We start from the raw sequence: 26,223 nt of genomic DNA on the forward strand, positions 1-26,223 counted from the left end.
TTTCGATCAGGAGTTGGATCATTTCCTATGACTTTCACTGACCACCAGGGGGTGGTGCGGAATGAAGGAAGGGCCTGGCTGGCAGCTGGAAGACCCCGATTGGCCTTGATTGCCAGCCAGGCTAGGGAACCTACCTGTGCACAAGTTTTGTGCACCGGACTTCTAATTATCTATAGATATAATAGAGAAATATGCTAATTAACCGGGACACCGTAACAGGTCAACCAGACTGGAGGAGGTTGCTTGCACAGCGTAAGGAGTGGGGCAGCAGGGGCCTCCATGCATCTGCACTGAGGGAGGTCCTGCTCAGCAGCAGCTGTGGCTGCTTCCAAGGCAGGAGGGGGAGGCAGGACCAGACCGGCAGTGGCCACGGCTGCTGTAGGGCCCGGAGAGCGAGGCAGGGCCTGACCAGCGACCTGAGGGTGGGTGACATCGCACAATTTCGAATCACGTGCTGGGCTCCTAGTATAAAACACTTCATTCCACAGTTGCAGTAGCAGCATTTCAAGTCTCAACAGTCAATATCAGCACAGCAATAGAATATTTCCATCATTGTAGTTCTCTGAACAATGGTGATGTAGAGGACTTGAATACCTTCATTTGCCAAAAAAAAAAAAAAAAAAAAAAAAAAAGAACTGAGATTACAGAGTTATTACTTACTCATGCTAGCAGTGGGATGTTTAGCATTAAATTGAGCCTAGTGATTCTGCTTTATTGTTCTTTCTGTTGAACCATGTTTTTATCTGATGTTATTTTTAAATGAACCCTTACTTTACTAAAATTGTTTTTTATGCTCTAAAATGATTTTTTTAAAGGTGTGAACTTTATTTTTTTCCTTAGCCCCAAAGCCTGAGCTGATATCTACAGAGAAAAAGTATTTTCCTGTAAAGCCTGAAGAAAGAGGTATGCTTAATATTTCTACTTTAAAAAAATATAGCTTTCTTTTGTTGTCGCTCCACACTGAGCCATTTACATTGATATTTAATAAATGTTTAGTATATACTTTGCAATGTGTAGTGTTTTCATTAGGGTTCATTCCTGGTGTACATTTTACAAATTTGGACAAATGTGTAATTTGGTAAATGTACATTTTTAATATCATACAAAATAGTCTCGCTGCCCTAAAAATCCTGTATTTGGTATTGTTGGGAACTGATTCCAAATTATATTTTTGTTACCATCTTCTACTACTGTTTTCTCTCACTAAATGCAACAACTACAATCTTTTCCCTGAATATATTATGCACCTTCATAGCTTTATCTCTTACTCAGTAATTGAGTTCTGTGTGTGTAATGCAAAGTGCTGAGGTTTGGCAAAACCTCAGGGTAATGCTTGCCGATTCCAAAGAAATTACCTGATGACTGGCTGTGAAAGAAACTGATTTATTAGGACTACTGGTACATGCACACCGGGGGTGGCCATGCGGTAAAGTTTTTCCCACTGCACCAGCTACCACTTGTGAAGTTGAGCCATTAAGTCCCATCTAGCCTACAGATAGGCCACACAGGGGGCGGGCAGCCAGTACTGTTGTTGTGCTGCTAACCAGACTTCCCCAACAAAAGATTTTATAGAGTAAAGGAAAAAGAGAAAAACAGCCTGCAAGGGAAGGAGGATAGCCACTGTGTGAGATAAAAATATTAGCTATTTTCTTGATTGAAGAGCTGGCTCATCTCCCCAGGTCTCATAGTCCACTTACTGGTTGACCTTCCCTACATTCCCCACAGGGTGAGGGGGGGAGGGGGAACATGGAAAGGGACCCATGTTCCCATTTACCTTATAATGTATGATTTCTGTATTCCTTTTTTTTACATTTGAGAATTTTATTTATGATGTAAAAGTAATTTATCCTATAAAAGGTTAATATTTTGACCAAGGGTTAACAAATTGACCAAGCAGCACAATGACCGGTTGCTATGACATCCACTGACCATCAGGGGGCAGACACTTCATGCAGGAGCTGCCCCCAGTGTTCAGTGTGTTCCCACAGAGGGAGTGCCTCTCAACCAGAAGATGGGCTCACAGCTGGCAAGCCCAACAGCAGTGGCAGGAGCCACTCCTGACTTCCCAGCAGTGCTGAGGATGTCCAACTGATGGCTTAGGGGAAGCGGGCCTAAGCCATCAGCTGGACATCCCTCAAAGGCTCCTGGACTAAGAGGCTGACAGACCCCCCTTCCCCACCCTGAGTAGTGTACAAAGTTCATGCACCAGGTCTCTAGTACTTAATAAAAGCTTCCTTCCTTCCTTCCTTCCTTCCTTCCTTCCTTCCTTCCTTCCTTCCTTCCTTCCTTCCTTCCTTCCTTCCTCTTTCTCTCTTTCTTTCTCTTTCCCTCCCTCCCTTCTTCCCTCCCTCCCTCCCTCCCTCCCTCTCTCTCTCTTTCTTTCTTTCTTTATTCTTTTTTTAAATGACTTTAGAGAGGAAGGGAAAGGAAGAGAGATAGAAACATCATTGATCGGCTGTTTCCTGCACACACCCCACTGGGGAACGAGCCTGCAACCCAGGCATGTGCCCTTGGCTGGAATCAAAGCTGGCACCCTTCAGTCCGCAGGCCCACACTCTATCCATTGAGCCAAACCAACCAGGGCAATAAAAGCATTTCTTAATCTCAGATTAGTTCTTTGTGGTATCACTATTATTAGGTCTGATTTTTGGATCAGTTCATTATAGTACTTGGTTATAATATCTGTCCCTCATGAAACTCATGTATAGATATGTAGAAGTGTGTTGCTTGTTTCATCTGCTTTATAATAATTTCTTTTATAGTCCTCTCAATCAAATAGCGGTTTATTAAAATTCAAATACTGACTTCTCATATTTTCTGAGATCAGTGAGTTGATCTTATAAATCAAAGATATTGCTTTTTTACATTTATTTTCTCAGAATCCTGACCACAATGAAGTAGCAAAGACTGAATTTTCCCTCCTGAGTTAAACAATTAGGAAACGACAAAATATTTGACATATGATAATATGCTAATTTGACAGTTTCAGATACTGAACAACAAGTAGCATAGGATTGTTATACTGAGAGAAATTTCCACTGAAACAAGTAAGGCACGCCCTGAAATTATTGCCAGTTTATTGTCTAGAAGCATTTTATAAGCAACAGAAAAGAGGAAGCAGACAGAGCTTAGTTTTTCTGCAGAGTTGAGGAGATTGGGGTTTAGATAGGCCAAGGCAGCTACAATGTGTGGGGCAGAGTGCCAGATGGCTGTAACTGCACAAGAGAGAGCACTCAGAGATCCTGTAGAACTTATCACGAGGCTTGCTTTGGCTGAGTACTGAATTACACACATGTGTAAGAGAACTTGGATAGCTGGAGAAATAAGTGCTAAAAAGCATTTGGTGAGGCAATTTCTGGAACTCAAAAAAATTTTGTTCTTACAAGCCATAGTGGAAAGAACTAACAAAGCATTGGATAGCATTTCTAAAAGAATATCTCACCTTAGACTTAAGGCTTCTCTGCACCTATCCTGGAAACAGATGAAACTAATTTTAGAACAAAATTCAATAGAATGTTAAACAAACAAACAAAAAAACAAAACAAAAAAAACACAACGTACAGGCATACCTTTTTTTTTTTTTTTTAATTATTATTGTGCTTGGTTTATTATGTTTTACAGATGTTGCGTTCTTTTACAGACTGAAGGCAAAATCCTTCACCAGCAAAGATTACAGCTTGCTTTATGTGATACTTGCTTTATTGTGGCAGTTTGCAACTGAACCCACAATATCATCAGAGTAAAATTCACAATGTCCATTATCTGATTTTTTAAAAATTTACCAGATATGTGTGTGGGGGGGGGGGGGGAGAGAAACAGGAGAAAATAGTGACCAATAACTCAAAGAAAAATCATTCCATTTAAGGAGACCCAGAAATGATAAGACATAATGAAAAAAGGAGCAAGGACCTTAAAAGAGCTATTGTAAATGTATCCTATGTATTCAAGAAAGTGGAAGAAATTTGAACATGATGGTGACAGAAATGGAAAGTATAAAAAGAAACCTCAAATTGAACTTTGTGGGTGAAGAATACAATATCTGAAATGAAAACCACTGGATGGAATTACCAGGAGGTTGGAGAATAGAGAAGAAAATGTTAATGAATTGGAAGATAAAGCAATAGAAACCATCTAAAATGTATAGAAAGGACTAAGGGGTAAAAATGAACAGAGCATCAGTGACCTGAGAGACAGTATCAATTGGTTTTACTTATTGATAAAATAAGTAATAGAGAGAAAGTGGGGACAGAAAAAATATTTGAAGTAGTAGTTGAAAAAATTTTAGATCTGGTGAAAACTATAATCCTTCAGATCTAAGAAGCTTAATGAATACCAAGCAGAAGAAACATAAAAGTAACTACCTTAAGACATATCATAATACATTTGATTAAAGCAGTGACAAAGAGAAGAACATAAAATTGGAAAGAAAATAACTGTCAACCTTGAGTTGTCGCCCAGCAAAAATACCTTTCAGGAACTGAAGGCAAAATAAAAACTTTCACACAAAATCTGAGGGAACGCATAACCAGCAGATTATATGCTACATAGAAAATATTAAAAGTTATTTTTTGGAGAAGGAAAATGGTGTCATGTAGGCATTTGGATGTATACCAAGTAATGAGGGAAGCCAGAAATGGTAAATCTATACTAATAAAAGGATAATATGCTAATTAGAGCGGATGTTTTCCTGACGACCATCTGGAAGTCCTTAGCAGCTGCCCGAGGCTCAGGCAGCAATGGTAGCAGTCAGTGGAAGCAGCAGCGGGGTAATAGGGATGGCGCCTTACCCTGATCGGCCAGTTCGCCTCCAGCAGAAGGAGGCCAGACTGCGGCTTAGGCTGTGGGCCGAGGCAGAGGCAGTTGGGGTGATCAGGCTGAGGGGCAAGGTAGGGGCAATCAAGCCGGCAGGTGTGCAGAGGTAGTTAGGGGCGATCAGGCAGGCAGGCAGAGGAGTTAGAGGCCATCAGGAAGGCAGGCAATTAGGAGCCAGGGTTCCCAGATTGCGAGACAGACATCCCCCGAGGGGGTCCCAGAATGGAAAGGTGCAGGCCGGCTGAGGGACACCCCTACCCCATGCATGAATTTCGTGCACCGGGCCTCTAGTATGTAAATAAATAGAAAAGATAAATTTGTTCTCTTAGTTTTGAGTCTTAATACCAAAATTTCACTGAAAAGATTTTTTTAACCCTTTGCACTCCGAACCATTCTGGACATTGGCTACCAGCTTCTCGACGCTACTTTGTGGCGGAAACGTGCGTTGAATTAACTCAATTCCCCATAATCACTAATAAACTGCAATGTCCCCCCTGAGAGGGGACATCCGAGTGATATGCTAGAATTCCGATGTCCCCTGAGAGGGGACAGCGGAGTGCAAAGGGTTAAGAGAGTGAAAGGGAGAGAGGGTGGTAGAGAAATATCTATGTGAGAGATACATTTATTGGTTGCTTCTTGCACATACTCCAACTGGTGTCGGGTTTAAACCTGCAACTAAAATACTTGCCCTTGACTGGGAATTGAACCCATGGCTCATTGATGGTCTAATCACTGTGCAACACCAGTCAGGGCTTCACTGAAAATATTTTAAAACTTATTTTAATGTGTTGGTTTTAAAGTTTAAGTGCAAATATAAAAATTGTTTTATAAGTGAAACGACATGTACAACAAGGGACAAAACTCAATATTTTTCAAAATGTTTTTATTAACTTGACATGACTTTGATAGATCTGGTGCAAAGAATAGGGGAAATAGACTAGGGGAGAGAGCCGGTTTCAATCTGATATTAAATATTGGTACAGATTAATTTAACCCTTTTAAAATAAAAATAGGCATACATGCAAGTTCTGTCCTTGTTCCACAGTCAGCAGAACAAGCCTTTTTAAGCCATGTCAAGTGCCACATTAGAAGCCTTAGCTTTCCAACAGGAAATACAGTATATTTCACCAGTAAGTGTGTTCCTGACTTTTATCTCTCATGATCCTAATTGCAGATAAGATATGTTTTGAAAAGCTCTGCTGTGATGGGGAGTGGGGGTAAAGAGCCACTAGAAGACATGCATCTGATCATCCTACATTTGACTCTTAAGTGAGGATGCTTTTTTCCTTGGGATACTTTTTCAAATCTTAAGAATGGAGTTTAAATCTTCACTGTCTACTCCTTACCCCAAGACGCCATGTGTATCTTCTCAGACCTACGTAGCAGTTTTATGCCGTTGATTTTCTCAGAGGTACCTTGAATGCCAGTAATACTATGACTCAGAAGACTAGTACTGTCAGCACTTTGGAGTTTAAGTTTTTCTCTTACTTTTTGGGAAAGTTTTCCTAGGCATACCTATCAGTGGTTTATTTCATTCTTGGTGTACTGTCTCATCGTTGGCATGAAATATGTATGACAGGAAGGGATGAACAGATGTTATTTTGGGGTGCTAGGCAGGGAGGTGTATGATAGGATACAACAAAAGCTCTATCCTATATAATAAAAGGGTAATATGCAAATTGACTCAATGGTGGAACGACTGATCCCTATGATGCGCACTGAGCACCAGGGTCAGATGCTCAGTGCAGGAGCTGCCCCCTGGTGGTCAGTGTGCTCCACAGGGGGAGCACCGCTCAGCGACAAGCTGGGCTGAGAGCTGCGGAGCACAGCAGCAGTGGCGGGAGCCTCTCCCACCTCCACGGCAGTGCTAAGGATGTCCGATAAGCCCTTAGAAGACATCCCCTACTGAAGGGTGCAGGCCTGGCTGAGGGGCTCCCCTACCCCTCTCACCTCCTAGTGCATGAATGTCATGCACCAGGCCTCTAGTCAGGCTTATAAAAATCAGTTAAATGGTAACCGTTAGCATGTCCTCCCCAAGGCCCCAGACACGTTCACAGCAAGAACAGAATAGGCTGCTAAACCCTCTCTTGTTTCCACATTTTTATTATTAGAGGCAGTGAATCTGCTCACTGTTCCTTGAGGAGCATTTCTTCTCTGTTTGAGAAGTTGGGGTCAGCCTTCTTATTTTTCAGTTGATTCTAAACAAAACATTACCAGACTCATTTAAGGTCATTTATTATTGGATGTGTCTTTTAATTTGTAACACAATCTGTAGTACATACTAGTAGACATTGAGTTGAGAGCTGTGGCAGGACTCTATTGTATTTTATATTTAGCATGCTTACCAAAAAGGAAATGATACTTATCTCTAATGTTCTACAAAGAACATTTTTTTTAAAAAATATATTTTATTGATTTTGTACAGAGAGGAAGGGAGAGAGATAGAGAGTTAGAAACATCGATGAGAGAGAGTCATCGATCAGCTGCCTCTTGCACACCCCCTACTGGGGATATGCCCACAACCAAGGTACATGCCCTTGACCAGAATCGAACCCGGGTCCCTTCAGTCCCCAAGCCGACGCTCTATCCATTGAGCTAAACCGGTCCCGGCTACAAAGAACATTTTGATAACTCTTAATTTCTTTCTCCAGATTGAATTAAAAAATAATCTTGACCTCTTAGGATATGTCAAACTATATTCTTCATTTATAAGCATACCTGAAACAGACTTAACGAGTGCTAAACATATAACATAAATTCAATCAGTTATGTATGAGGCAATTTGCTTCTGCTAAGTACTGGGAAGATTTAAAAGTTTCTTTTTTTAAATATTCTGACCATTGCTAGTTGAATAGTTAATAGACATTAACTACTGTGTTGTGATTATACAGAGACTTGGAAAATGAGCAGAATGTGTTGGCTAGGAAAGCAAAGGTGATTGTACAAAAAGAGAACATGAAAAGAATGAGAGAAACCATAGCATATTCAGGAAATGGCTACGGACACCTAGGAGGAATTTTGAGGAACTAAGCTAGAAAGGTAGCTTTGGTACAGTTGTTCTCAATGAAAAAATGTTCATGCCTAGGTTACTCTACAGAATTTTATAGGGTAGGGCTCAGGTACCATCATTAGCATATATAACATGATTCTTAATCTGAAGACAAACTTGAGAACCATTTGTGTAGTTCATGAAAGAACTTTCAGTGGTGTGGGATGGAGTGTGTAATTAACTATCCTATCGAATAAAGAGGTACGATGCAAATTGACCATCACTCCAGCACACAAGATGGCCACCCCCATGTAGATACAAGATGATTGCCACAAGATGGCTGGCAGGGGAGGGCAGTTGTGGGTGATCAGGCCAGCAGGGGAGGGCAGTTGGGAGGGACCAGGCCTGCAAGGGAGGGCAGTTGGGGGTGGCCAAGCCTGCAGGGGAGGGTAGATGGGGGGGACCAGGCTGACAGGAGGGCAGTTGGGGGTGGCCAGGCCTGCAGGGGAGGGCAGTTGGGGGGGACCAGGCTGACAGAGGAGGGCAGTTGGGGGTGGCCAGGCTTGCAGGGGAGGGCAGTTGGGAGCAACCATACTGCAGGGGAGGCAATTAGGGGCAACCAGGCTGGCAAGGGAGGGCAGTTAGGGGCAATTGGGCTGGCAGGGGAGCAATTAGGCATCGATTGGGCTGGCAGGTAGTGGTTAGGGTGTGATCAGGCTGGCAGGCAGGCGAGCGGTTGGGAGCCAGCAGTCCTGGATTGTGAGAGGGATATCCGACTGCCCATTTAAGCCCAGTCCCACCAGGGTCCCAGATTGGAGAGTGTGCAGGCTAGGCTGAGGGGCGCATACACACCCCTGCACGAATTTTGTGCACTGGGCCTCTGGTCTATAATAATAAAAGTGTAATATGCTAATTAGACTGACAGCCAGACAACCTTCCAGATGAAGCTGGGGCTGCAAGGGCTGAGCCCCTTGCACAAATTTCATGCATCAAACCTCTAGTTTGTTTATATTTTGCCCTGCTCCAAAAAGGATTTAAAGTAGTAATAAGGATTTCAGAATTTATACTATGGAAATAAATAGTGTGTGTGTATTTTCCCTCGAATATGTGTATTTTATATATAACACATCAACTTAATGTGTTTGAATGCTTCCTATTGTATGTGGGAGAAATATCCAGTTTATAATATTTTTTTCTCAAAAGCAGACTTTCTTGATTACTTTAGCCTTAGCCTAGCCTTGCAAGTTTTGAGTGAACTTGCTTCTGTTGAATTTTCTTGATCACTGAGTATAGTACAGTCCACCACTATATCATGTTTAGAGAATACCAGTTTCTTTTTTTCATAATTACATGGTATAGTACTCTTTCCCTGGAATCCTATCTCTCTCATATTCCTTTCAGAAACTTTTTATGGCTATTCCTTTTTATTTTTCAGGTTTCAGTTATAATATCCAGCTTATGTCACCTTGAATTAATTTTTTTAATTACTCTTATCTAAAAGTAGATATAACTCATTGTCATATGTCACCTATTAGTTTAGTTTGTTGTGTTTTTTTTCTCACGTGACTAAACTTCATAAGGACACAGGTTTAGGGAGTGTGTGTGTGTGTGTGTGTGTGTGTGTGTGTGTGTCTAAATCTTATTTGACATTGGTTCTGTAGTTCCTTGTACAGTAGGTATATAATGTATGTAGATACCCAGTACAATATTTATTGTATAATTTAAACACTGGTGTGACCTGTTTAGATATATGTTTTTCTGAGACTTTGTTCTCATGCTATTTAGGTAGATGTAGTGATAGTATGGATTAAAAAAATGTTGGACAATTTAAAAGCAAAGAAAATAAAATCATCATTCAAACTTACTTAAACAATAGGGAAACAGTCTTAGGTAATTAGAAGTCCAAAAGTAGGGGTCATCTGACCTTTTTCACCCTGAACTCTATAATTTATGATGAACTTGGATAATCTCTCTCTCTCTATTCTGCCGGCCTTAGTGTCTACTTTATCTTCTAAATTGTACTTTATCTACAACAATGTTGACAGTGACAAGGTAACATGACATTTTTCTAAAGGAGACACACAAATGGCTTACAAGCACATGACAAGATGTTCAGTGTCATTAGTCATTAGGGAAATGAAAACCAAACCACAACGAGCTACCACTTCACATTTACAGGGATGACTATAATATTAAAAATGGAAAAAGCAATATTAGCAAGGATGTGCTGAAATTAAACCTCACGTATATTGCTGATAAAAATATAAAATGTTACAGTTGCTGTTAAAATTTTTGGTAGTTCTTCAAAAAGTTAAACAGAATTACCATATGTTTCAGCCATTCCTCATAGATATATACCAGAAAGAATTGAAAACATGTATTCAAACAAATACTTGTACACAGATGTTCATAGCAGCACAGCTCACAATAGCCAAAAGGTGGAAACAACCCAAATGTCTTTCTATAAATGAATGGATTATGCTATAATATATTCATGGATACTATTCAGTCAGAAAAAGAAAGAAAATAGTGATACCTGCTATAATGAGGATGAACCTCGAAAACATTATTATGCTACATGAATTAAGCCAGACAAAAAAGGTCACGTACTGTATGATTCCGTGTATATATAGAATAAGTAAATCTATAGAGGTAGAAGGCAGCTTGGTGGTTTCTAGGGGCTGGGTAGAGGGAAAAGGGAGTAAATGATGAAGGAGAACAACGTTTTCTTTTTGGGAGATGGAAGGGTTTTAGAGGTAGGTAGACATGGTGGTTGTAAAACATTGTGAATATATTAAATGGCACTGACTTGTTCACTTTAATGTGGTTAATTTTAAGTAAGTTTTACCTGAATTAAAATCTAGTACACAAATACATTGCCATCATATATTAATTATATAGGGGATCCAAAAAAATGTGTACACATTTTAAAAGCAGCTAACTCACTTTTTATTCCTTTCAGGGTTTAATTTGAAATAATGGGTGAAGCCAGACTAAGCTTTGAACAAAGACAATTTATCCTAAAGTGCCACTAGACTTTTTTTTTTTTTTTTAATGGGGATACATAAAAGATAGTATGTATCCTTTTATGTATACATACTATCATACTCATACTGGTTTTGTTATGGTACAAAACCAGCAGCAGTCGACGAATTGAGGGCGCACAAATACCAAAGGAAATTATTCTTGATGTCTGTGATTTCATTGCTTCCTGTTATCAGCAGTTCCTGGATCAGAATGGTCATCAGTTTGAGAACAGGCATTATGCCGAAACCGGTTTGGCTCAATGGATAGAGCATCGGCTTGGGGACTGAAGGGTCCCGGGTTCAATTCCGGTCAAGGGCATGTACCTTGGTTGCGGGCACATCCCCAGTAGGGGGTATGCAAGAGGCAGATGATTGATGATTCTCTTTCATCGATGTTTCTAATTCTCTATCTCTCTCCCTTCCTCTCTGTACAAAATCAATAAAATATATATATTTTTAAATAATAATAAAATAAAATAAAGAAAACAGGCATTGACAAAAAAATTTCTGTAGATTTTTTAAAATTTTGAAAATGGACTTTATATTAATAAACACTGACTTTATAATCATTCAAATTATAATACATTTTTGGGATGCCCTGTATAATAAATCAGTATACTATAGTTGATTTAATCACAGATATACCAGGGATGATGAGTCTTATTTTTGTTACATTTGCTTTCCATGAATATTATCTGTTAAGAGAAGTGTGTATATTCACTTAATCAGTGAACTTCTATTTGCTATCCTTTAACATTTTTTATTAAACATCTATTTAACTTTTTTATAGAAATTTAAGTTTGGATGACCAGGGCTTTAATAGACTAAGTTATATTTCAAATGATCCAAGGAAGTGTGTTAATACCATGCACTTTTAGTGATAAAATTGTTTTTCTTAACATTCTTTAAAAAAGCCCTCAATGCTGTTTTGTCCAATAAATATTTTCACATTTATTTCATAGAGTTACTAAATGAAATGTTAATAAAATTTCTAATACCACAGTGAGAATTATAAATATAGCATGTAATTTTCTTATCTTTGCTTAATCAGCCTAGCATCAGTTTCTCTAACATTTGATTTTTTTTTCTTTGTCATTGTGATTATTTCAAAATAATTATGTTAAATGGCACTAGGATTAGTACTCATTTTCAGCTCCCCCTTCTTTATTTTTACTAAGTGATCTGATGGAGTTAAGTCTAAATAATCTTGTTCTCAGCTTAGCGTAAACTTATATTTAAGTGGAATACCACCCCTAAGAGCAAAGGATGCTGAGAAGAAAATAAGAACCAGGTAGCATTTATATATCAGTGCTTATTTGGGGGGCCCTACCCCAGCAAAGTAAACTTTTTAAAAGTTATTTAGGCTTATTATACCTTTAAAACATATAAGAGTGTGTATGCGCTCTGTTTCACACTTTCCCAGCCTGGTATTAGCTTTAAGCCATAGAAAAACCTAAACAGTTCCCATTGTTAATAACTTGTTAACTATTTTTAAATAATCAGATGAGAAATCCATTCTGGACCAGAAACCTTCTAAACCAGCTGCTCCACAAGTTCCACCCAAGAAGCCTACTCCACCCACCAAAGCCAATAATTTATTGAGATCTTCTGGAACAGTGTACCCAAAGCGACCTGAGAAACCAGTTCCTCCACTACCACCTGTAGCCAGGTACGATTTAAGCTAATTAATTTACCTGCCTTTGACATCAATGCCTTTCTAAATCTCAAAGAAAATTTTAAAGTATTTTGTTTCCATATTTTTCTATAGATTTTAATAATTCTCTATTAAATATTAATCTTATATTCACACTTATATTCAGTGAATATACTCATATTAAGCTGTTTTTTACATTTCTGAATTTATTGGGATTAGTTTTAAGGTAGAAGTCAATATTTATGGAAATCATTTTATAGAACAGAAAGAAAAATCAGTATTATGCTATAACATCTTAATATCATTAAATTAAAATGTTAAAAAATGGTCATATTTTACATACAAGTGATTTTTGCCTCTGTTTGATTTTCTCATTTCAGAATTAATGGGGAAGTGCCTGCCATTTCATCAAAATTTGAAACTGAACCAGTATCAAAACCAAAGTTAGATTCTGAACAGTCACCACTTAGACCAAAATCAGTAGATCTAGATTCATTTACAGTTAGGAGCTTTAAAGAAACCGGTAAGTTAACATGTAGAAAGGTGGTACATTTTAAAAGTTGCCAGTATAATTTTCAGAAACAATTTAAATAAATTTGTATACACAATTTGTGTGTGGACAGATACAGTGGAATTTAATTAAAATTTGTTTTAAATCTATGAAGCCAAAATAGAAAAACATAAAAGAAGATAAATGGGCAGGATATTTATGATTCACATAAACTTTCTTATTGGCCAGAGGACTGAGGTGGCGATTAAGAGTTCATTCATTTGTCATCTGACTCTTCAGAATAGATGACCACACCACCTAAGTCACACAGATCTGAAAATGTTTTAGTTTTAGAAGTTTAAAAATAAAGACTTCAATGCTAGCACTAGATTACATTTAAAAATTTTTTTTTTTCTACTTAAAACCAATATACTTTTCTATTCAGAACAATAGGCTTTTTGTGACTTACTCTCTACATATCAGCAGTCTTTACTTCTTTGGGTAAATGATGTTCATTAAGTTTTAGACTGACTTTTTCAGCCTATTAATCATCTTTATTAGTTTCTAGTCTTTTATCCATTTTAGTTCTAAAATGGAACACTTGAAACAGGAAGTCTTGATACAAGTCAAAAGTGTCACTATTAAAACATTGTACACTTGTGGTAATGGTTTTTGTATAGTACTTTGAATTTGTTTTTAGTTTTTATACATTTTCAAAGCACTTTCTCAGATTTTTACAGTAATTGTAAGAGGCAAATACTAATTTTTCTATGGTACATCTAAACAGAGTAAGCTAAAGGTACATCAGATGTTCAATAGCACATAAACCAGAAGGGAACTTTTTAAATCATATTTATACTAAACGCTCTGTGAAATATTTTTTAAAATTTTAATATTTTAAATATATTTTTAGTTTCAGTGTTAATATAAACTGAAGGTCAGTTATACTTAGATTTTTATTTTGTCACTATATTGGAAAATGTACTATTTATTAACTTTAAAAATTCTTCAGATGATTTTATTTGTCTTTCCTCTTCAGTTTGCCAATACCAAAGCTCTGACCTAACATGGCCTCCCACAGTTTTTTAATTGTGGAAGTGTTTTATCGATTCTTTTGTCATGTATTTTGGATCCTGCCTGCTCTGGATGAAGGCATATTCATTAATAATTTCTGGAATTTAAGATGTTGGTTGTATTTTAGAGCCATTTACTCAAATATGTTCAGTATGTTTTATCTGATGAAAATTATTCATATTCACTGTTAGTTAAATAAAGTAAAATTCTCTGTGTTTTTCAAAATACTCCTTTCTGTTGAGGTTAGTGGTGAAAATATGATTCTATCAGTTCTTACTTGTTTTCTGTTTGATGTAAAATACAGCTAGAAATGTGTTTTCAAAAGTCATAGTTGGAGAAATAAAGATGAAGTGCACAGTTTTAACTCTGGAAAACAAAACTCCATGGACATTACCTTTTTTAATTTCCACAATTATCTTCCACCTTTATCAGAAGTCTTAAATTTTAATGAGTCATTTTGGGAGCTGAAGAAGTAATATTTAGAGCTTCTATAGTCTCTATTTTTCTGTTACTTTGTATCATTCTTGCATATTTTTCATCATTTGGTTGTCTCAAGGTCATGAAAATTGCAAAAAAAAAATTTTAAGTAAATAAAAAACATTTTTAGTTTTCCAAACTTTTTCTACATATGATCACCAGTAAATTCTGTTTCCTTTGCTACATTTCTAATAAAAATTATGTGTAACAGTGTGAAAGTATTGGTAGTTGAAAAGTTCTACTTTTTGCCTTGTTTTTGGTCCCAATTCTTATCTTACATACATAGCCATTATTCAGTCTTCATTAAAAACCAGAGGCTTTGTGGAGCAGGGTTTTGAAATTTTCTGTTTTCTTTCTTTATCAAATGAATAAGGGAGTAACTTAGAGATGCTGAGATTTATATATGGTCAAGAAACTAAGAGCTGACTTTCAAGCTGCTGTCCTTTATTCTTTCAGGGATAAAGTATCAGACTGCCCTAGGTGTACCACACTTATACCCTGTAAAGTTCAGAAAATATAAATTTTGGAAATTGAGTTCATCTTAAGTGGCAGATATTTACTAAAAAGTGTTCTTTCTTCAGTACTATTGTAGGCATAAGTAGTGTATCAACATAAAAGGCACAGTTGGTGACAGTAGCTTATGGTCTCAGACCATAACTCAGGCTATTTCTTATTTTCTTTTAATAAGATGTTTTACCTCTTCTTCAGAAACTGTTCTGCATCAAATACAGCCCTTTAACAAGTTTCAGACAGTTTTAAAAAATACAAAAATCTTAGAGTTTCATTATGATGTTTGTAAAGTAATAAATAATTTCAAGTGAAATGACAGAGTAAAAAGTGGGTTGTAAATTATTAGTTGATGGTCATTTTTGGCATATTTCTTCTATAAATATATTTTCTTGCTTAAGTAACAATTGAACAGCCCAAAATTTCTATGATACTAGAATGCCTGACATGGAAGTTGGTATAAAAAGTTATTTCCTTTCTGCTCCCCTCCTCCATTGTTAATCCCATCTCATTCTGTTTCTGCTCCTATCTAGGAAGGATGTAAATTCCTGATCCTCCTCTCAGATAGGATTTTCCTGTATATAAAGGCATATAAAACACATGTATGTATATAAGTACAGACTCTGACTTTTGTACATGTAAGAAAAACATTCCAAAGCAGCCAGTTAGGTTTTATTTTTCTTTTGAAAAGTTTATATATATATCCTCATATATGATATAAAATAGTACTACAAATTGTAGAGCTGTTACAACCATGTTTTAATTGCTTTTTCAAACACTTCATTAAAAAATTGGTTTGGATAATCTCGCTGCCACTGCTGGTTGATCATAAACTTTATGTGATCTAAATAATTTTCCAGACAGTTTACAATTAGTTTTAAAATAGAAAATGTAGTGGTAAAGTAATTATGTCAAAAGCACAGATGATGAAGTATTCTTAAGAGTGTAGCATTTTAATCTTTTTTGTTGTTATTAATCTGAACCCCATGATATTTTTTTTCATTGACTTTTCGATACACTGGAAGAGAGGGGGGGAAATAGAGTGAGAGAGAGACAGAGAGGGAGAGAGAGATGTAAGAGAGACACAGTGATTGGTTGTCTTCTGCACACACCCCAACTGAGGCTGGGGTTCGAAACTGCAACCCTTTTGTATGCAGGGCCATTCTCTAACCACTGAGATACACAGGCCACGGTGTATTTTTTATCTTTTTAATTGCTTTTCTGTGGTAAATTCTTGGGTTAAAATTTGTATCTTCTAATAATTTCCTTGATGTCATTCTAGAGAGTATAAGATATTATTGAATTTTCATTTATATATATATATATATATTTATATTTCAATATAAAAATGCAACTTAGTATAACACTTGAAATCTCATATGAGATTTCAAGTGTTATACTAAGTTGCATTTTTATATTGAAATATTTTTAAAGAAAAATATAGTTTTTATTAGATCATAGAATTAAAATTTTCTCATATTTACTATATGCTGAAGACTAAACCTTGACTAAAAGGTAGTTTAATTTTAGTAACAGCTATATTAAATATATATATATAGAAATTTATACCCATCATAATTTTCCCTTTGAAAAACAAAAGAAAAAATCTAAAATCCAGGACAAATCTTATGTAAGTTTAGATTATTTGTAATAGGTATGTGCTAAATATTGAGCTAATTCTATTCGTTCTGCAACTGTTTCTTTTTCCTGCTTTGTAAAATAAATTTTTGGTTTAGTCTTTTTTCTAGACATTTCTATCCTTGACTTTTCTTTCCAGATTTTGTTTCCTAGCCTGTTTGCCATGTTTCCCTTCTTACGTGTCAGAAAATTATTCTACCTTTCTCCATTTTGGTAAGATAACAATTTATAAAAGAAATCAAAATATTATATTCACTATAAATAGGTGGTGCACATTGATTATTTTTCTTTTTTTGTGTAACTTTACTAAAAGTGTACATGTTTGTCTGTCTATTCTAACCCTTTGGTTTTCCATTTTAAAATAAAATGAAATTCATGTTAGAAAAATTTTCCTGGTCAGTTTAAGATATTTTTTGATAAAAGTTTTTTGTTTACTTGAAAACAATAAAAATCAGTTTACTTTCTCCCCCAATTTGATATTTCATTGAGATTTTTAAAAACTCCATGTCTTCTTAGGCAGTATTTAGAAATTTAAATGGCTGGCAGAGTGACAATGTGATTGCAAGAATTAAGTAGTTGTCATGCCTTTTATGCCACATGGACAGTCTAAATCTATTGTTATTACTCAGGGAAATTGAAAAGTGTTTAATATATCATGAGTCCAAGATGTGCACTATTTTATTTTACTAACCGAATGGCTTCAATGGAGGACCTGAGAAAGTTTTAGAATAGTAAAATCATTTATCTTGCTGTTGTAGCCCAAAATTAGACACATAAAAGGCCTTTTTTTTTACATTAGCATGATGTATAATTTACCTTTTATTTACTCTTTCAGTTTCATTTATCTTCATCCCTTTCTATGGTTTTCTGTTTATTTCTTTTTCTTTCTGCAAGTTGCTTCAATATGCATTTGAAAATAATCTCCAGGGACCAAAATGATTAGATTGTACTTTTCAAGGTGGTTTTTTTTTTTTTTTTTTTTTTTTTTAGGTTATCAATATACATCAGTGTAAAAATATTTTTTCACCCTTTAAACTACATTTAAAAAATATTTAAATATATATATATATATATATATATATATATATATATATATATATATATATATTTGCTTTGTGGGTGACATTTACAGATAAAGTGATACACACACACACACACACATACACACACACACTGTATAATGACTTTTACATTAAATCCACTGTTTATTATGATTTGTTTTATTTTATACTTACTTATAGACAATTATTTTACTCAATAATTAAACCAAGCACATTAGATTGCCTGTTGTGACATATTAACCTAGTGACTAGATGTAAAATAGAATCCAGAATAGAATCCCAGAATGTGAAGGTAAGAAGAATAAAGTGGTCAACAGACGTTTAGGTGTCATAAATTACATATTGCCAAAAAGTGATACCTAACTTCCTCTGCCTTACCCCTTTTTTCTTCATCTCTTTAAAAAAAAATCTAAATGAATTATTTTAAATATAAAAGTTGATGAATAAGCTGAGGACAGTAATGATTAGAATCTTTAGATCCTATTATAAAATAGTATAACTGAGGTGGGGCATCTAAATATTTTACAGAAAGTGTATAAACATTCAGGTAACGAAAACATGAAGAATGATTCTATACCTGGAAGACTAGGCCAAAGAAATCTGCCATTTCAAGAATCTTGACTGTGGTTAATATCCCTAGTTTATAATTTGGTCTGAAGGAAAATAATATTGACAGTGGAAGTATCTGGAATTACCCTTAAGATTTTTGTATACTTATAGATACCTGTGCTTCAAAATTAAAGACCAGCTCCTTTAGGAAGGTTTTCTGGATCATTTAGAAAAAGGCATTATACACTATTGTTTCAGGAATACGAGTTACTAGATTTCTCTTTACACCTGTTATTGGATCTAAGGTCAGCTAGCCTTTGAAGGGGAAACTAGTGGATGATCTATGTAGGATTTTTCCTTGATTTCCCATATGCCTTAGATTTATAACTACCTTGTAACTTCTAAACATGCTGATGTCTCTGTAGAAATGCAGTAAACTATAAACAGTGTGCATCCCAGCTTTAATATACTGTGTACATACATACATATCAAACACATTAAATTGTGTTTTCACTTTATAAAAAGCAACTGGAAAACAGCAGTGTGGGTCCCAGATATAGTTGAGTCCTTAAAATTTGAATATCAGGATACTACCTGAAGTTTAAAACAAAGCATTTGTTTTTATTATATGATACAGTAATTATGAGTTGAAATAAATTATTTTTTATAAGGAAGAACTTAAGATGATAGCTTTTTTAATGCAACAACAGCTTGTGTACAGATTTATATCTTTCAAGAACTTTTTGCTCTGTTAAAAGCATGAACTTTATATTGTTACTAAAGCCTTATGCTATAAAATGTATCAGGTGAAGAGGATGTTTGTTTTCTAAGGGTGAGTGTTGTTTTCTAAATGCATATGAAAAGCACAGGTCAACTTGTGAGTTCTTTCATTTAAAGTTTGCTAAAAATCCAGAAATATTTTTTACTTTTCAAAATGCACAGTTATCTCTTAGTGTATACATTGAATTTTATTCTCCAGATATTGTGAATTTTGATGACATAGCTTCCTCAGAAAACTTACTACATCTCACTGCAAACAGACCGAAGATGCCTGGAAGAAGGTTGCCTGGCCGCTTCAATGGCGGGCATTCTGTGAGTTACACTTACTGTTGTAAAACAAGGAATTTAGCAGCTCCAGAGTCCTTCTGAAGATAAGATTGAGGGAGGCTCTATAGCTTTACTAAAGTTTGAAAAACAGGAAGCTAGCTGTTGTACTCAAGTGGTACATGTTGTATTTAAGATGTGGGGAATGTGTCTTGCTCATTTAAAGAGCTGGGAATGGAAGGTTCCAGAATCAGAAATAGAGAGTCCTGAGACCATAACCACAGAGCACTCAAAAAAGGACACGGTGTATTGTATAATCTGCCTGACCAACAACAATAATTAGAATTGAGTGGTACATATATACATTTTAGGAAAGATGGAAAACATCTTTCTCCTTGAAGTAGGAAGTGATTTATATAGTACTAATCCTGGTATATAAATGTGGAACTTCCTTTTATGCTTTTTATATATTACTTGGGATACTAGTAATACTTTAGTGCTAATATATCGTTTTTAAGTACATATCTTTAACTAGAGAACTTTTTACCACTGAGAGGGAACCTGTTTTTCCCTCAAGCTATGCAAGTGACTTATTCAGCTTGAAATTATGTAACATCCTGTTAATAATAATGGAACATTAGGTGCTGAGAACAGAGATAAAAGTTATTTATTTTATTATCAAGTACTAACTTTTCCTACTTTGGTGTTTTCTGTTTCTTGATTAAAAAAAAAAAATCATCTAGCCAACTCAAAGCCCAGAAAAAATCTTGAAGTCACCCAAAGAAGAAGATAGTGCCAACATAAAGCCATCTGAATTTAAAAAGGATTCTTGCAACTCTCCAAAGGTGAGGTGTCCAAGATTTATATACTGTCGTTGTGGTCTAAGGTTTATATATTGTGTAAGATTCTTTTTAAACGTCAAAGCTGTGTAATTTGAAGTGTCCTTTAAGAAATATTTCTTCTGCCAAGAAATAAAATAATACTTGCTAAAAAAATTGAACTGTTAAATTGTCACACTATTCTCTGCAGATCTTTTTTTTTTTTTTTTTTTTTTTTTTTTTTTTTAGAAAGACCTCACATTTATTTTAAATGAATAGGTTTTCTACTTGTTAAGGCATAGATCTATACATTTATTTTGCTTTCATGAAACATAAACTCATTAGGGGAGAAGCATTCACATGTTTGCTTCTTATCTAGCTTGATGCTTGGTACCATAATAAGCACTGGAATGAGTAGTAGAATATATGGTTTCTCCCATCTATTTTATGATAAGACCTTTTTCTAAACTCTAGCTATCCTATCTAATAAAGAGGGAATATGCTAATGGACCGACATAGCATCACAAAGATGGTGGCACTCACAGCCAATAGGAGGGAATATGCTAATTGACTTCCCTGCACTCAAAGACGGTGGTTCTGCCCTGACTGGTTTAGCTCAGTGGATGGAACGTCACCCTGCAGACTGAAGGGTCCTAGGTTCAATTCTAGTCAAGGACATGTACCTTGGTTGTGGGCACATCCCCAGTGGGTGGTGTGCAGGAGGCAGCTGATCAATGTCTCTCATTGATATTTCTAACTATTCCTCTCCCTTCCTCTCTGTAAAAAATCAATAAAAATATTTAAAAAAACAAATAAATAAAACAAAGATGGCAGTGCTCATAGCCAATAAGGAGGGAATATGCTAATTGACTGCCACACCTTCCAAGATGGTGGCACCCAGTCTCCTCAGCCCCACTGGGGCAGCAGGTACACAACAAGGCCAGGCCCTGCCACTCCATGCCTACCTCGAGTCCCCCAGACCCCTCAGCACCCTAGCCACCCAGCACTGGCCCAAGGCACAGGCAAGCCTCGGATGGCGGCTGATCAGTTGCCCAGGGCTGCCCAAGGCTTGTGCTGCTGGCAGTGGCAGCAGCAGAACTGTGATGGGGCATCGCCTTCCCCTGATCACCTGGTCTCCTGAGGGCTCCCAGACTGTGAGAGGGGGGCAGGCCAGGCTGAGGGATGCCCCCTCCAGTGCATGAATTTTCATGTACTGGGCCTCCCGTTATTAAAGGAGTATTACCACTATGGAATCATATTTAAGAAGGTCATTTTCTCCCATTATCTGTGGTGATTCTGTTTCCAGATCTCCGCCCCCCCCCCCCCCCCAATATATATAATTTTATATTTAATACGTACATGCATACATATCTTTTTCCTTTGGGGAAGCATCAGTGACTTCTCTTTAGCATATCAATTGCCAGGACAAGTTGATCTGATAACCAAGATGGCTACTAAGTGACAAGTGACTAACAAGTAGTCTATAAGCCACTTGGACACCAGGACAAACAGATAATTCACATTCTGGGCAGGACAGAACGAGACAACTCGAGATTTAATCACACTACTCAGAATGGCCTACAATTTAAAACAGGAATTGTTATCTCTGGAATTGCTTATTTAATATTTTAAGATGGAAAAGAAATATTTTCAGACCGAGGTTGACTGCAGGTAAAAAGTGCATAATGGAAAACTGCAGAAGGGAGGGACTGTATATTCTTGCTTCTAGATAGTCCACTAGGCAAACTATTCATAATGTAAATCTAATGTATTTTTTTTTTTTTTAAGAAAACAAAATCCTTGTTATTTCTCACAAAAATACCTTAATGATTTGCAAGTTCATTCTTTAGTGTAGTGTTTTCCAGTTGTGAATACCAGACTGCTTTTAGTATTCCAAATTTACTATTTATCTTGCCATATTGCTTTATTTGTCTCCTTGCTATAAAAACCTTTTGGATTTAAATGTAATATTAAATCTGAATACAAATAAATTCACAATAATTTCTATTGTATTTTCAGCCATCTCTGTACCTTTCAACACCTTCAAGTCCTTCAAAACCAAATGCAGCTAGTTTTTTAACTCCATTAGAAATCAAAGCTAAATTAGAAGCAGATGATGGGAAAAAAAATTCCCTGGATGAAATTAAAGCTGAGATGATTGAGCTGCTGTGCATTGTGGAAGCACTGAAAAAAGAGCACGGGTAAGGAGCCTTTGAATACTACTTGACACTTGTGTAAAGAATTCTTCCAAATCAGATGAAGTATTCCAAGTTATTGATATCAACAAGTATTATTTTCAAAGAAATTTCCATTAATAGTGCTTATCTCCTCTTGGCAAAAAAAACAAACAAACTTGAATTAGAAAACTTGTCCAAGTAGCCCAATTATAAGAAAGGTACAAGCCTACCTATCATTTAAAGCTAGAAATTTACTGGCCAAAATCAGGAGTTAATTAAACTTAAAAAATTAGGAAAACCATATTATATGTTGGATCTGGGTATGTCTTTTTGTATGTTTATTTCTCAGAGACTTTGATCGCTGTTTCTGCTAGAGTCAAGCTGCATGTTTGTAAAAGAAATGGGTTGGGAGAGGTGGTCTCTAAGGACCCATCTGTTACCTCTGAAAGTTTTTGATAATGGTATATGTTGACACATACCTTCAGTGAAAGTTAAGAACGTTTTCTGCAAAAGCCCAGTAGTTAGATCAAAGATCAGCTATCTAACTGAAGTGAGGATAAAAGGTCAGGTGCTTTTTTCCTTTTTCACTGTCTCCTGTAGCCTCTACAACTATTTCCTGGAATCTGGAATCTGGTGTAAAAGCCCCCTCCAGAAACCATGTTACCTCTGAGCCTGAATGTACAATTTCTCCCCCAATACTCAGTTGGCATTGGGTTCTTTAATAAAAACAATATTAAGATGAATAATAGGATATATTTATAGTTTGCAGAGCATTTTTGTAAACATCTCTTGGATACAAATAAAAATTTTATCTTGAGCATCTACTTAAATAATACTTTATGCATATATAATCATATAGAGAGAATATTTGTAATTTGATATATTATGGCTCTTTCTTGAATCCTTCAGTTATCTCTTCTGAATTCAGCAATTTTTTCACAGATTCTGTAATATGCACATTATTAACTGTAAGTTATTTCATCTAGGAAATATATATATATATTTTTTTAAACATATTTTATTGATTTTGTACGGAGAGGAAGGGAGAGAGAGATAGAGAGTTAGAAACATCGATGAGAGAGAGTCATCGATCAGCTGCCTCTTGCACACCCCCTACTGGGGATATGCCCGCAACCAAGGTACATGCCCTTGACCGGAATCGAACCAGGGACCCTTCAGTCCCCAAGCCGACGCTCTATCCATTGAGCCAAACCGGTCTTGGCTCATCTAGGAAATATTTACTGAGTACCACCCATGTACCCAAGAGTCCTACTGATTTGTTGATTTTGACATTTTATGTTTTTGATACCAGGTGTGCTTAATGAACTCATAATTACATATACAAATTTCCTGTAGGTGCTCTTAAATAAGCTGTAAAATGAATAAAATATTTATGATGTATATTTATTTTTAAACATGATGTATTTTAGAAGTCTTCTACTTGAAAAATGAAATGAATGGCAGTGATTTAAACTGAAGAAGAGCATCATAGTAGAGTGTGTGTGTGTATGTGTATATATATATATATATATTTTTTATCACTGTACACTGTACAGTACTTTTCTGTATCAATATACATATATATTCCATATATGTATGTATATTGATATATATATATCCCATATATGTATGTATATTGATACAGAGAAGTACTGTACCATGTACAGTGATCAAAATAAATGAATTATGGCTACATGTGTCAACATGAATTAATCTAAGAAATGTGGGGTGGAAGTAATTTAGAGACATACATACAGTATTTACATAAAGTTGAAAAACATACAGCATCAGACAGTGTTTTGTTTTATGATATATATGTATGTGTAACAGAATTAGAAAGAAAAGAACAATGCTATATAATAAAAGCCTAATATGCAAATTAACTATCATTCCAACAAACAAGATGGCTGCCCCCGTGTGGTCAAAGATGGCCACTACAGATGGTCAGCAGGGGAGGGCAGTTGTGGGCGATCAGGCCTGCAGGGGAGGGAAGTTATGGGCAATCAGGCCAGCAGGGGAGGGCAGTTGGGAAGGACCAGGCCTGCAAGGGAGGGCATTTGGGGGCAACCAGGTTAGCAGGGGAGGATACTTAGGGTTGACACTGGGCCGGCAGGGGAGGCCAGTTGGGGGCAACCAGGCTGGTAGGGGGAGCAGTTGGGCATTGATCAGGCTGGCAGGGGAGTGATTAGGGGATGATCAGGCTGGCAGGCAGAAGCAGTTAGGGGCAATCAGGAAGGCAGGCAGGTGAGTGGTTGGGAGCCAGCAGCCCTGGATTGTGAGAGGGATGTCTGGCTGCCCGTTTGGGCCCGATCCCACTGCCCCTGCCCCCACCCTCCCACTCCCATGCACGCATTTTGTGCACTGGGCCTCTAGTAAATACTATAAAACTCATCCTATAAAGGGGAGGGGAGAAATGGGATTGAGGAGGGGGTGGCACTTTTGGGTTTCAGAGGTACTGGTGGTATATATTTTATTTCCTAAGCTGACTTGGAGTTCTTAGCTTTTTGCTTTGTTAATTATATCTTTATAGTTTATAAAAACATAGACTTTATGCGTTCAATATTAAAACCACAAATGCATAGAAAAAGTCATTAAAAAACTGAGGGAGATTGCCCTGCAAAGAGTGATGGTGGAGAAATACATCAGTAGTTTATTTTTTCAGTAGAAAAGTTACAGGACAAGATGTGTAGTTTGATCTTATTCTTGTAAAGAGAAAACAATGCTATGTAAAAAGCTTATATTTGTAAATCTGTTTTTGAAAGGCAATCAAGATGTAAAAGTGGTACTAAATTATCAAAATAAAAAGCAAATAGAATAATGTAACAGTATTTTAAGTATAGATATAGAGAACAGGATAAATATTCTAGGAGTAGATCCTAATTTAGATATAAATTAAATGTATAATTCAGAATAGTTGGACAAAAGAAGCATTATTTTATTTAATGAAAACTATCAAAATAGGAAGTTAAATAGCTTAGAAGTACATTTTATATCACATATCAAACAACTCTAGATAAATATGAGTTAAATATTTTAAAAATTAGAAAATGTAATCACAATATAGCTTTATAATCATTGAAACCACAGAAGAAATTAGTTTTGATATTATATAATTTAAAACTTCCTTTTTTTTCTCATATATTCTTCATGAAAATTTTCACAGTTTTCTTAAGCTATTTCTACAATACTCTTAAAGATAATTTTCCTAGTATATCAAGAAGTTGATAATATCCGCACTTTTTGGTTTAGAAATTTGATCTATTGATGTGTTCATGATGTTAAATAAAGTTCCTATTCCTCCTATTTCCTTTGTTCCCCCAAAATACCAACTATAGCCAAATAAAAAACTTGAATATTTGAATAACGAACAGCAGTCATCAGAAATATGAAAATTTTAGCAACGTGGAAATGTTGTGTAAAATACTTTGTGAAAAAGACACATATACAGTATATACTGAGATCTGTGGAAGGAAAAATGACTATGAAAAGGTCGATAGGACATAGCAAAATGAACACATGAGTTAAAGAAGAGGGATTGTTGGCTGAAGTTATTTTGTATATTTGGTTTTGGGATTTTAATGTAATGTTTAATTTAAAAAATAGAGAAGAGAAAAGGTTATCTTATTTAATAAACTATAATTTGCCTTATAGTGGGGCACATTTTGATATTTGTTTTACCAAATTGTTTAGGCCTGGGAAATGCATGTTAACTGAATGTGGGAGATTGCTTCTAAAAACAAGTTATTATTTATTTTGTCATGAGCTGTTCCGAATTCACTTAAAAAATTATTTTTATTCTCAGGTACTTGTGCCATGTTTTGTTGAGTATTACCTCTTATACTGAACCATTCCACATAGAGATTTTGAAATTTTTCTCAATTAACTTGGCTCTCTACTTTAAAAAGTT

General features: G+C 36.0%; 1 protein-coding gene across 1 annotated transcript in view; it reads left to right on the forward strand.

Moving 5' to 3' along the window:
- CD2AP (CD2 associated protein) overlaps positions 1-26,223 on the forward strand; it is a 99,275-nt gene that overhangs the window by 67,290 nt on the left and 5,762 nt on the right. The window contains exons 11-16 of the mRNA XM_084890505.1: positions 841-903; positions 12,331-12,496; positions 12,862-13,004; positions 19,257-19,369; positions 20,065-20,166; positions 22,159-22,340. Coding sequence (XP_084746631.1) covers positions 841-903; positions 12,331-12,496; positions 12,862-13,004; positions 19,257-19,369; positions 20,065-20,166; positions 22,159-22,340 — 769 coding nt within the window. The remainder of the gene's footprint in view (positions 1-840; positions 904-12,330; positions 12,497-12,861; positions 13,005-19,256; positions 19,370-20,064; positions 20,167-22,158; positions 22,341-26,223) is intronic.

This window comes from Pipistrellus hanaki (genome assembly GCF_964339955.1).
Source record: "Pipistrellus hanaki genome assembly, chromosome: 7".
Lineage (NCBI taxonomy): Eukaryota > Metazoa > Chordata > Mammalia > Chiroptera > Vespertilionidae > Pipistrellus > Pipistrellus hanaki.